Below are 11,721 nucleotides of genomic sequence, written 5' to 3'. Positions count from 1 at the left end.
CCCAAGATTGAACTTTATCACACACAGTTTGGATCAGATCTCGCACTATGGTCTTCATCCCTCAGTTTGGACTTATCACGCAACGTAAACTGATCTCGCAGTTCGTTCCTTGTATCATGAAATGGACTGTTGCGAGAAGAACCTCTATTTTGCGAAATTGACCCAATGACCCGTGTTGTTTGTTGGCCCTTGCTCTTTCATAAGAATACATATAGAGACCTGAATCCTAAATTACGAGTTAAATACGTATATTATTATATAACATAGGAAGAAGTTGAAACTTATTTAAAGGACAACAAAACAAAACAAAACAAAACAAAAAACAAGCATTTACATGGACCTGTATATACAAATCAATGTTGTGAGATGGAAGTATTTATCAGTCGATAATTATATAAATACATATTGTAATACACAATAACAGTAAATTAAATATTCATTACAACCTTATAATATATACGAATAATTTCATTAACGATTCATTTCAAACTCCCCCATTCGAATAATTAGACTCCCTTAGTTTCCGTTCGTCTGATAGACGTTTCGCAAACCTGCATTATAATAACACGCATTAACTAATACAGTGCAACACAATAAACCTTGATCTTGATCAAGGGTAGCAACTAGCAAGTGCGATTATGCAACCGAAGCTGTACCTTTTTAATGCCTCAGCATTCGTGCCACCATCTGGGACCGGTTCAACCACTCCGGTATCGGTATTCACTCGGCTAACCGGGCCACCTAGTAACCCCCTCCCGACGTTCACTAAGGCGTCTAAATTTTCCTTGGTTGCCACATCCACCGAAGCAAGGTCACCAGTCAGATCATCGTCCTATTTTTTTATACCAGGGCACACAAAACACTTATACCATTAATCTAGCTACTGCAAGTCCCACTGACATGGAATATAGAAATTTTTTACATGGGTCGATAGTTTATAGTCCGCACTGACTGTGTGTTTGCATTCTAGTGACCTAGTGACGGGTCTAGAAATTTTTTCATTGGGACGGAAATCTTTGTGAATGGTTGTCCATCAGTAAATAATTACAATTTTTCGGTCTGGTTCAATTTTCAAGCTAGCACACATAGTAGCATTCAAATAAACAGCCATTCAAACAAATAATCAACTAATAAATCAAATGATCTAATTCACGCACTAATCAGTAATCAATTAACTAATCTAGAAAATACATAATTAACAACTAAGTCAAACTTTAGATAAAAAGTTTAGAAAATAATAATTCTTGAATATATGGCTGATGAATTAACTAATGATCAAAATTGTTGAGTTGATAAATTTTCAAACTGCTGCTAATTTCATCGTTTAGATGCTGTTTAAAATGTGGTTGAATTATCGAAACTAGTTGTTTAGAATTAGCTTAAATTATCAAAATGATTTGTTTAAAATGAGATCAAATTATACAAATTAATTGTTTAAAATGGTGTTCATTATCCAAATTAATTGCTTCTGCGGTGCAAAGCAAAACTTTCATGCGGTAGTTTGTATTAAATCGTATATATACTATTAAAAAACTTCATAGGGTCTGCATATAGATATGCAATCAATGAATGGCACTTTTAAACCTCAATCTTTTTTTTGGCCACAGGCAATACCATGTAAACGGAAAATTAACTCCGTCTACCAGTAACAAATAACTAAATTATTTTCATCCAATGAGAATGTTGTAATTGTTTCAAAAGAGCAATCGTACCTGAATGCGGAGATAGTTATTAACAGAATTGAGCGCTTCAGAGATGATGTTGTCGTGCATGACAACCAAATCAGCACTTGCTTGGGTGAAAGCTTCTATCAAGGGGGATGAACCTTGGTTAACTAGCCATCCAAGCACTCCCCATTTGGCAGCCATTTTTGCATCATATTTAGGTGTCTGCTTCTGTGTGCCCGTCCCAATAGAAATCAAGAGTAATCGAGTATAGTCAAGGGGCGTAATTTTAGGGAAATTTGGATCCAATTTCATAACTTGCCTAGTCACTTCCCCTATTGCAACCAAAGACTGCCAGGATTTACATTGCTCATTAGTAATAGTTTGTATAATCAACATATTAATCTCCATTTTAGTGTTGCTTTCAATAACACGCATGAAATTTCCACCATATGTGGTTGTGTGCACTAAGGGTTGCGCTGAATGCATACTGTGTATATCATGCATTTGGAGTATCCCTTTCTTTTTGAAAGTTACGTAGCATTCATAAGTCATAACACCACTAAATACATAGTAAGAGCATTCTCGGCCCGTTCCCTAAAATATGTCAGGGAGATTTGCAAATTATATGGTATAGTTATGAGTGGTTACGAGTAGATGATATAAAAATGTTATATGGGAAAAATTTTGGGGTTTCACTGTTCATACCGTATAATTTTTTTTAATATTTTCTGAGAGTTGTTGTGAGTGAAGAAAAGAAAAAATATAAGGGAAAACAACATATAATAGTAACCAACTTTCAAGTTTGTTTCAATTAAGTCACTCATAACATGTTTTGTTTCAATTAGGTCACTCAACTTATAGTTTGTCTCAATTCTCAATTAAGTCATTTAACTTTCAATTTTTGATCTAAGACGAGAGGGACAGATGCTGTATTATTGTAAGTGATATATTTACCGATAAAAAATAAAAAAAAATGTTGATTTAATGACGTTTTAGTTATTTATGAACATATAATATGAAGGTAAAAAAGATAGTATTAGAGCATTTATATAAAGTTGAGTTACCTAATTGAGACACATTGAAAATTGAGTGACCTAATTGAGACAAAATAAGTATGACCGACTTAACTGGAACAAACTTGAAACTTGGTTACTATTCTACAAAGTTGTCCCAAAATGTAATGATAAGGTATAAAAATATTATTTAATTAAACATGCAAGAGAAAATACACTGAGTTTTAGTGTTATTACATAGCATATATGGATATATGGTAGGGAATGTGCTGGGAATGCTCTTACAACCGCAAACAACCTTTTGTGGCTGGAAATATGATGGCAAAAACTAAGGTTGTTAAAGGGGTTGTGTTCGTGGTTTGGTAGGTTGAACCCATCATGAACATATAAATTTTACACGAACTCGTAAATTGTGTCACATGCGTGCATGAACCCGAATTTGAGTCTTCTATTCTAATATAGCCGAGTCTTTTCACTTGGAACGGAGGACAGTGGTCACTCAGCGAACCTTTGCTCCGCCAGAAAGAAGTAATCTTATAGGAGAGGCGGATAGATTGGATTTGCTTACCATCGGGTAGAGATAGACTAAAAAACTAAATTGGATAAAGCGGCTGCCCTAACAATGGATAGATAAAAGTATAGGATCTTGCTTTTCGCCTACTATGACACCCGAACAACACATTATTTCCTACTCTCTCTTTTCAGCACCGTAATTAGCGGGTCTGCTCTCCTTTCTCAGAAACGAGTATCAAAACCTCTTTCTTGTCAAACCACTCCGATACCAATTGTTGGAAATTAGGCCCAAGAGCACGAACACAAAGTTTGATCTCAACCAACATCGACTCTTTCTTCTTTATTATAAGTCTTGACTCTTGCAAATTGCATAAACCCTAACAATCTATTTGTACTAACTAACAACTTGGAAACTAAATAACTAGTATATTCTTACCATACTAAATAAGTGTATCAAAATAAACTTACTAAAATACTTCTACTTAGCCCCTTCAACTTTCTCGATAACCAGTTTCAAGATTAACTTCCAATATGTAATCCCATTTTGCAACCGGGATTATGATGTTGGAACCAAATTTGACAACCACTTTTGTGATGGTAAACCTTGTGAACAGTTTGCAGCCACTAATTTTGCAACCGGTTTTCTATAGAGTAATTACACTTTTAAGGGTTGTACATCATACTAAATTAGTAATTACCGGGTTATTAGCCGCAATGCCACCGTCAATAAGGTTAAACTCTCGATCACCATTCTGAAAATCATGAGCCGGAAGGTAAGTAGGTGCCGCAGACGTCCCGATGCAAATGTCCGATAATAGTACATCTATGCTTGGATCCCTTGGAACCTTCAAATGGTCAATATTCATTAATATTAAACATTAACTAGGTAGCAAACCCGGCGTGTTGCGGTGACGGGACATGAATTAAGTTGGTATTGGTTAAATTCGTTACAACACCGGGATTAACTAAAATGGGTTAAAAATTAAGTTTGTAAACGCTCAAAAGAGTATCGGAACACATACAACTTATAATCAAACTATCAAAGTGACACAAATTTGGTTGCCACCGATTAGGTTCAGGTCGGTATATGCATTAAACCTTAAAAATAAATTAATAGACGCTCAAAATAGTATTGAAATTCGTATAGCCTATGGTACAAAAAAATAACATATTTAAACCGACATTTTGTTCGGGCAGTATCGGCTACGTTTGTAATGTACGGTCCGAAACTAAACCCAAAAACTAATTTCGTCAAGTTAACATACTTAAATAAAACATGGGCGACGCCTCGGCGACTTAATGCAAATCCGCTCGGTAGGTTCATAACAAATAATTATCATATTAAAAATAAAAAACTTTTATACATAAATGGATAATCAAACAACACATAAAAGAATGACTAAAGAAAAAAGCTTTTAACCAAGTGACTCGATTAAGAAAACAAAACATTAGTATAACAAATAAATAACACGAGTGTAACTAAAAAAACAAAAAACATGATCCCAAGGGGGCTTGAACTCAGCCACATAGTTATAACAAGAGTTAGAAAACACAACCTTGATCATCAAACCAAACATTCAATTTGGTTATTAGTTTAACATAACTATATTAAGGTCAAATAATCACTGCTAAAAACTACTTTGTAGTACCGCCATTTGATATTTATCTAAGTATATAATATTAAATATATGAATTATATATCATCCATCCCAAATAATAGTTGAAAAATTAGCAAAAGTCAAAAGCCTACCACAAACAATTTGTACAACATATTCAACAAATTAATAAAACTGAATAAAATTATTTTAAAAAAAAAGTATTAATTCTTTTTTATGTGCCAATATGCCATACAAACCCTAATGTGAGATCAGAAAAAAAAATCCAGAATAAAAATCAATGGAAAAGTGAAAATGCAAAGGGAGATAAAAATGAAAAGGATGAGAAGAAGTTGTGATCACACAAAAAACATATAAGAAATAATAATAAAATCATAACTCAAAATATAAATAAAAAACAAAAAAATTTAAAAAACTAATATGTTTCTCTAGTCTTTCGATTTCAAAAAAAAAAGAAAAGAAAAGAAAAAAACCCGAAAAAGACACAACGACGAAACAAAACACACAATGATAAATTAAAAAAAAACACAATATGAATATAACACAATATCAAGAAAAAAAAACCAATGTCAAGTAAAAAAAACATAATGATAAACAAAAATACACAAGACGGAAATTAGCAAAAAAAAAACACACACACACACACACACAATGATAAACAAAAATACACAATGATATTTTTTCCTCAATATTACGTCTTTTTTTTTTAGAACAAGGAAGACGGAAGAAACATTGTTTTTTTACTCTTTTATTTTATTTTTAATTTGGAGTTATGATTTTTTTATTATTTTTTTAGGTTTTTCTTTTTTTCTTTTTTATTTTGTCACAAATCCTTTTTATACTTCTCGTTTCTATCCTTATTTATAGAATAACCTGATTCTAAAAATCATACCTGAAAGGAGCTAAAGATTACAGGTTGCATATTCTTAATGTCAAAAGTAGGGATCACAACGTTAGTCAATGTCTGGCTCAACTTTGTTGTTCCGAGTATGCCCTGTACCAGGGTTTTAAGGTACTTTCCATTATATCTTGGTCCTACCAATGTCTTCAACAACTTTATAAATCCAGCAAATGGCCCTCTAAATTTGCACCAAAAACACCATCAAAACATAGAATAGTAAAATAATAATCAAATATCTTGTTGAGTTTTATCTTACCCAACTTGTGGGAAAATTTTGGGACCATTGTCGCGATAAAATGGAGCGATGTCTTCCGCAGCATACAAAGGTCTGTTATTTTTGTCTGGAGCTGTTATCATGGTTGTGATTAGACCACCGGTGCTAGTTCCAGAAATGACATCAAAGTAATCTGCTAATCTTGCGTCCTCGCCATCCAACGCCTGCCAATATAGGACTTAAGTCATTAATTACTGTGAAATGGTGTTAATAGAATAATAACTAATTTGGCATGAAATCAATCATATTTTTCATGAAATTAAATTGTTTTTTATTGATGAATATAAGTCTCACACAATGATACATACCTGAATTTCTGATTCAAGGTACTCAAGAATGACACCAGGGATGATACCTCTTATGCCTCCACCATCAATATTAAGGATCGTTATGAGATTTCCGGAGGTTGGTGGGCGCAGACGAGTACGGATTGTTGCTGAGATTGCGCTAGTCATCTTGTAATTGGAAGAAACTTCACTTCTTTAATGACAATTTATAGATGACTTTTGGTAGGAAGACATGGATTTGGTTTATTTACGCAAAGGTGGCTTTTCTAATATTGACCCTTTCAGGTTGTTCCATTTTAATACTTAGTCTTATACTAATCCAACAGGATGCTATGTCAATTACCTCAACTATTTCCTTTGTATATAAAAAATTGCAGCAATTCATTTGACAATTCTTGAGATAAGATCGAGGTCAGATCAGTTATTAAATGAAGGTCGTATGATGCACGGGAATATATTTAACATTAGTTTAGATGGAATCATGTGCTGTTAGTTAAATAAATATCATACACTAACACACCCATATAAACATATGAATAAAACATCAGAAAACTTTATGGCTAACACGCTTTTCAAACAATTTTTATTATTAAGTTCAAAAGAGGCAATACAAATATACATTATCTACTTTTAAATTACATTAATATAAAAAAATACTTGTTTTCTCCTTTTAATTTCTCGCATTACACTCTCTCTAACTTTTCTTGTGGTCACCATGAGCCAAATACTACAAATCCTAGTGCTATGCCGTAAGCCCCTTGGTGAAAGTAGACGTGACATTTGTCAATTTCGGGTTATTTTATACTTGTATTCTTAATGTAAACCCGACCCGTTTTGTATCCCGAACCTTTCGATATTATCAAAATGATGAATTGTATGTTAAATATTTGTTTTATAGTTGTTGGATAAAAAAAACACCCTTTTCGGTTCTTAAAATTCCCCGAAAACGCTCAAAACGAACTCCAGGGACTAAAACTACCAAAATGGAGACTTGAATGACCCATTTGTAGTTTGTGCTTTCTTGGGTCTATAACCAACCCATTTTCATGAAACACCCTTTATGAAAGACCCATTCAACTTACCCTATATATACACACCCATCTTCTTCATTTGTGCTTGCTCATTTCTTCATTTCTCTTTCAAATTCTTGAATTCTAAGGTTGTTCTTCATAAGCTAATATTTCATTTTAACTAACTTCTCAATACTTAAAGCTTGATGTTACAACATATATATAATATACACTCCTTGTTTACCTTCGGTCTTTCATTTCTCCGGTCTCGGCCGGTTGAAATGTCGGACTAGTAAGGCAAGGTTACATGGAGGACTTTGTAGTCCTTGTTTATATATTTAACAAATCTAACCATATAACTTGTTATACTTGCTTAAATTCTACATATTTTAGTTTATTTTTCATATTTGTCAAGTTCCATGGTATTGGGTATGTGGTGACTAGCCTCGGTTTCATCCCGAGTTGAGAACCGAACCAAAAACCGAACTTTTGTTTAAAAGCATTATTGTTAACTTTTTGAATGTAAAACTTGAGTATTATTATTTATAACTTATTTTACAAGTTCCATGGTAATTGGGTATGTGGTAACCATCCTCGGTCTTATTCCGAGTCAAGGACCGAACCAAAAACCAAACTTTTGTTTAAAAGCTTTATTGTTAACTTTTTGAATGTAAAACTTGAGTATTATTATTTATAAGTTATTTTACAAGTTTCATGGTAATTGGGTATGTGGTAACCATCCTCGGTCTTATTCCGAGTCAAGGACCGAACCAAAAACCGAACTAAACCGAGTTCACTCGCTTAAGACACACAAGTGTGTTTTTAGCCACCAAAACTCATATTTTTCTTCAAGATTATATTTTAAATAAATTTTAGTTAATTTCTAAACATACTTGGCATGTCGGTAACCAACTTGATCTTATAACAAGTTCAAACCGATAAGGTCGTATACTCGCTTAACGAACGTTAAGGTTCTTCACAATAGAACTACATACTTGGTTAAGTCTATTTTGATTTTATTGAGTTATCTCATAACATTTATTATTTTGGGAAGTTAACTGTGAGCTTGGTCAATTATCAAGTCCCGAACCGACAAACCCGAACACTCGTTTAAACCTCGTTTTGGTATTCTTATAACCCAAGGTTTTGCAATATCGCATTTTAACCCACATTATTACTTAACATAGGTTGAGTAAAAAAAAAGAAAAAAAACTAATGAATAGAATACCGAGACCCGGTTTCGAGTAAACTTATTTTACAAAACTCGTTTATTTAATTTCTCAAATATTTACATTTTAAATCCTAAACTTTATTTATTTACTTTATTTGTCATGTATTCTATTTTAAACCCTTCCAAGACTACCTACTAACACAAGACCCGTTTAATATAGGTCTTGCTCGTTAAACCGATCTCTCCGATTATTCACGACACTATCTTTCAAGTTTCTTGTTAATGTGAGTACTTTTTCATCCCCCGTTTTCCATCTTTCATTTTGGGGGTGGCATTGCATACTTATTCAAATTCAAATGAATTATACTTGAGTCTTAAACCACAACACGTATTGTATATGTTTACTTAAATAAATGCTCGATTTGGTGTTATATGCTTTACATGATTATGTGCAAATTCTTGAATGCTAAGGCGGGTAGCCTCTTGAATGCTAAGGCGGGTAGCCTCATCAAAGTATGATCATACGTTAATTCCGAGTATATATGGTATCCCCATATAGAAAGGTGTCGTCAATGTATTCTTATTGACGATTTCATTATTGTCGTCAATGTATTCTTATTGACGGTTTTATTATCTAAATTGTTGCTATTATTTAATGTTTTCATATACTAGTTGTGGATTTCATACTATATACTTATTGTCCAAAACTATGAAAATTGCTCACCAACCTTCGTGTTGACAAACTCTATTTTATGCAATGTTACAGGTTTGATGTTAGCTTGATTGGATTACTTGAAGAAACTTATTATCTTGGCTTTAGGATATTAGAAAATAAAAGAACAAGTTATTTGTTTATCTATCTATTTGGCATTTTGTATGAACAATTGTTGTGTTATTTATGATGATATGGATTTAAATGAGTTGTTTAAATATTGTAACTTTATAGTGTCATTGTGCAATGAACAATCATGTCGCGCCTCGATGTTTCCGCCTTCATTGGTCGGGGTGTGACAGATTGGTATCAGAGCCATCGACTATAGGATAGGTGGTCAGACGTAACAGCCTAGTATAGTTTATGCTCTAGGGTCCCTATACGTGTGCTCATAAGTGTTTACCCTACTTGATTGTTTATTGCATTTATTAATTATTTATAAACTTGTTTAAAAATCTATCTCATCATAAATGTACACATACAACACACTTTCAATAGTATTCTAAGGTATTTTTATTTTAAAACAAAACATTAGTTTTTATATTGTGTTTTATGGATCACAAGCTTAACTTGGATCTCGTTGTTTACAATCTCCTTAAAGCTAGGTTCTATAATTTGTTTTGTGACGACCGTAGGGAACGAAACACTTGATTCGATCATTTGACAAAAAGATTCCAAGAATCGAAGGTGATTTACTTACCTGGGATGATTGGGTTTAGTGTTGGTTTCTAGGTCAAGCAACTCGAGTTATATGAGCCGACACTTTAAGTTGTCGTATGCGAGCGTTCCGGTCGCCTCCTTATTTTTGGTGTTGAAAACATAAAAGCCACGGTGATACGTGGACAAGTGTTTTTAACATCTCGTTGTATTTCCGTTTTATTGTATGTTATTATCATGATTTGAGTCAACAACATGAAAGACGCAGTGATTCGTGCACATGTTCGACTCCATATATATTACTTTTACATAAGTTTTTATTGTCGGGATATCAAATCATGGTGGTTCATGTACGATTTTCCCAACTATATATATGTTTACAAGAAATTTTGTTGTTTTTTTTTCGGAATATCAAATCATGGTGGTTCATGTACGATTTTTCCGACTATATACAAATTTCAACACTTCAAAACGTCCAAATTTTAAATTCTCGAAACTTTGAAACATATACTTATATATACGTTTTTATCATTTGGTTTACGTATAAACTTTATTTCTACTAACATTCTCATCCTTATGACACTAGGATTCACGTAAAAAAAATGGTTACATACATCTTCTATTTTAAACTCAATGCCCTCAAACTCACTACAATTCTTTATAATTTTTAGAATGCCTCCGCTACGACGCCACTACCGCAAGGACTCCAAACGCAAGATGGCCGCTTTAGTAGTCGAACAAGTCGCCGCTGTGATTCCCAAACTCCTAACTCACTTGCAAGCAAACCAACCTCCACCAGTTTAGCACCCGTTGAACCCACACCCGCTCCCTACTTGTATAAACAATTTACCGGTGCTAACCCAACCAAATTCCTTGGTACGAACTGTGCGACTACCTTGTTGCAATGGTTTGAAAAGATGGAAAGTGTGTTCCGACACAGCGAGTGCCCCGAAGCGAAGAAAACTAATTTCGCTTCGAGCATGTTTGAGGAAACTGCTCTTACGTGGTGGGGTAGTGTTATGCATCTCCAAGGGGCGGAAATTGCCATGGCGCTTTCATGGACCGAACTTAAGGAACTCATGATGAAGAAGTTTTGTCCCAAACATGAGCTCCAAAAGCTTGAAGCCGAATTTTGGGAATTGAAACAAGAAAGTGGTGATAATGCCACTTACTCGCTCCGTTTTCATGAATTGAGCACCCTTGTACCTCATTTGGTTACCCCGCTCGAACGTAAAATCGACAAATACATCGGGGGTTTACCCATGCTAATTCGGGACTCAGTCATGAGTAGCAAACCCGAGAACCTTGAGGATGCAATTACTCTAGCCGGTGCGCTATCGGAGAACCATGTTAAGGCGGGTACCCTAACCATCAAGAAGAAAAGTGATAAAAGCAAAACCGAACCCGCACCTCAAGCCAAAGTTGACCCACCACCTCAAGCCATCAACTACTCAAACTCTTCCCGCCACAACAACAAAAAGAAACCCAAACAAAACCACCGAAACTATGCCGTTACCCAACCGCAACCGCAACAACAACCCCAAGCTCCCCCACAAAAATCGAAAACCCTATATCGGTACTTTTCCACTATGCAACAATTGTCAACTTCATCACCCATCTCACTTACCTTGTCGCCATTGCACCATTTGTAACCATTTTGGCCATCTAAATAACACATGTCGTTCCGCACAACGTACTCAACCCAACAAACCAAGAACCACTCCACAAAACACCCAAAACCGCTTTGCACCTTACCCGCAAAACCCTCCTCAACAACCCCGAGCTTGCTTTAACTGTGGTGACCCAAATCATTTCCGCAACAATTGCCCACGATTCACTTTTGCAAACCAAGCCCAAACCGTAACCATACCCTACTATCAAACCCAAGCCTACCAAGTCC

At 34.5% G+C, this 11,721-nt stretch overlaps 1 protein-coding gene across 2 annotated transcripts; it reads right to left on the bottom strand.

Annotated features, from left to right (window-relative positions):
* Nucleotides 1-413: 413 nt before the first annotated feature.
* On the bottom strand, nucleotides 414-6,469 carry LOC143531844 (patatin-like protein 3). 2 transcript variants are annotated; one of them, XM_077027052.1, is made up of 7 exons: nucleotides 6,293-6,469; nucleotides 5,967-6,148; nucleotides 5,702-5,888; nucleotides 3,892-4,038; nucleotides 1,713-2,015; nucleotides 657-832; nucleotides 414-551 (listed from the first exon to the last, which is right to left on the bottom strand). In XM_077027052.1, the coding sequence occupies exons 1-7, from the start codon at nucleotides 6,437-6,439 to the stop codon at nucleotides 485-487; spliced, it is 1,209 nt and encodes a 402-aa protein (XP_076883167.1). In that variant the 5' UTR covers nucleotides 6,440-6,469; the 3' UTR covers nucleotides 414-484. The 2 variants fall into 2 exon arrangements, with proteins under 2 accessions (XP_076883167.1, XP_076883168.1); XM_077027053.1 differs by lacking the exon at nucleotides 3,892-4,038.
* Nucleotides 6,470-11,721: the final 5,252 nt, after the last annotated feature.

This window comes from Bidens hawaiensis, unplaced genomic scaffold (assembly GCF_021521415.1).
Source record: "Bidens hawaiensis isolate Kalapana, Puna unplaced genomic scaffold, B.hawaiensis_p1.1 tig00009272_1, whole genome shotgun sequence".
Taxonomy (NCBI): domain Eukaryota; kingdom Viridiplantae; phylum Streptophyta; class Magnoliopsida; order Asterales; family Asteraceae; genus Bidens; species Bidens hawaiensis.
This window is presented reverse-complemented; position numbering and strand designations above follow the sequence as displayed.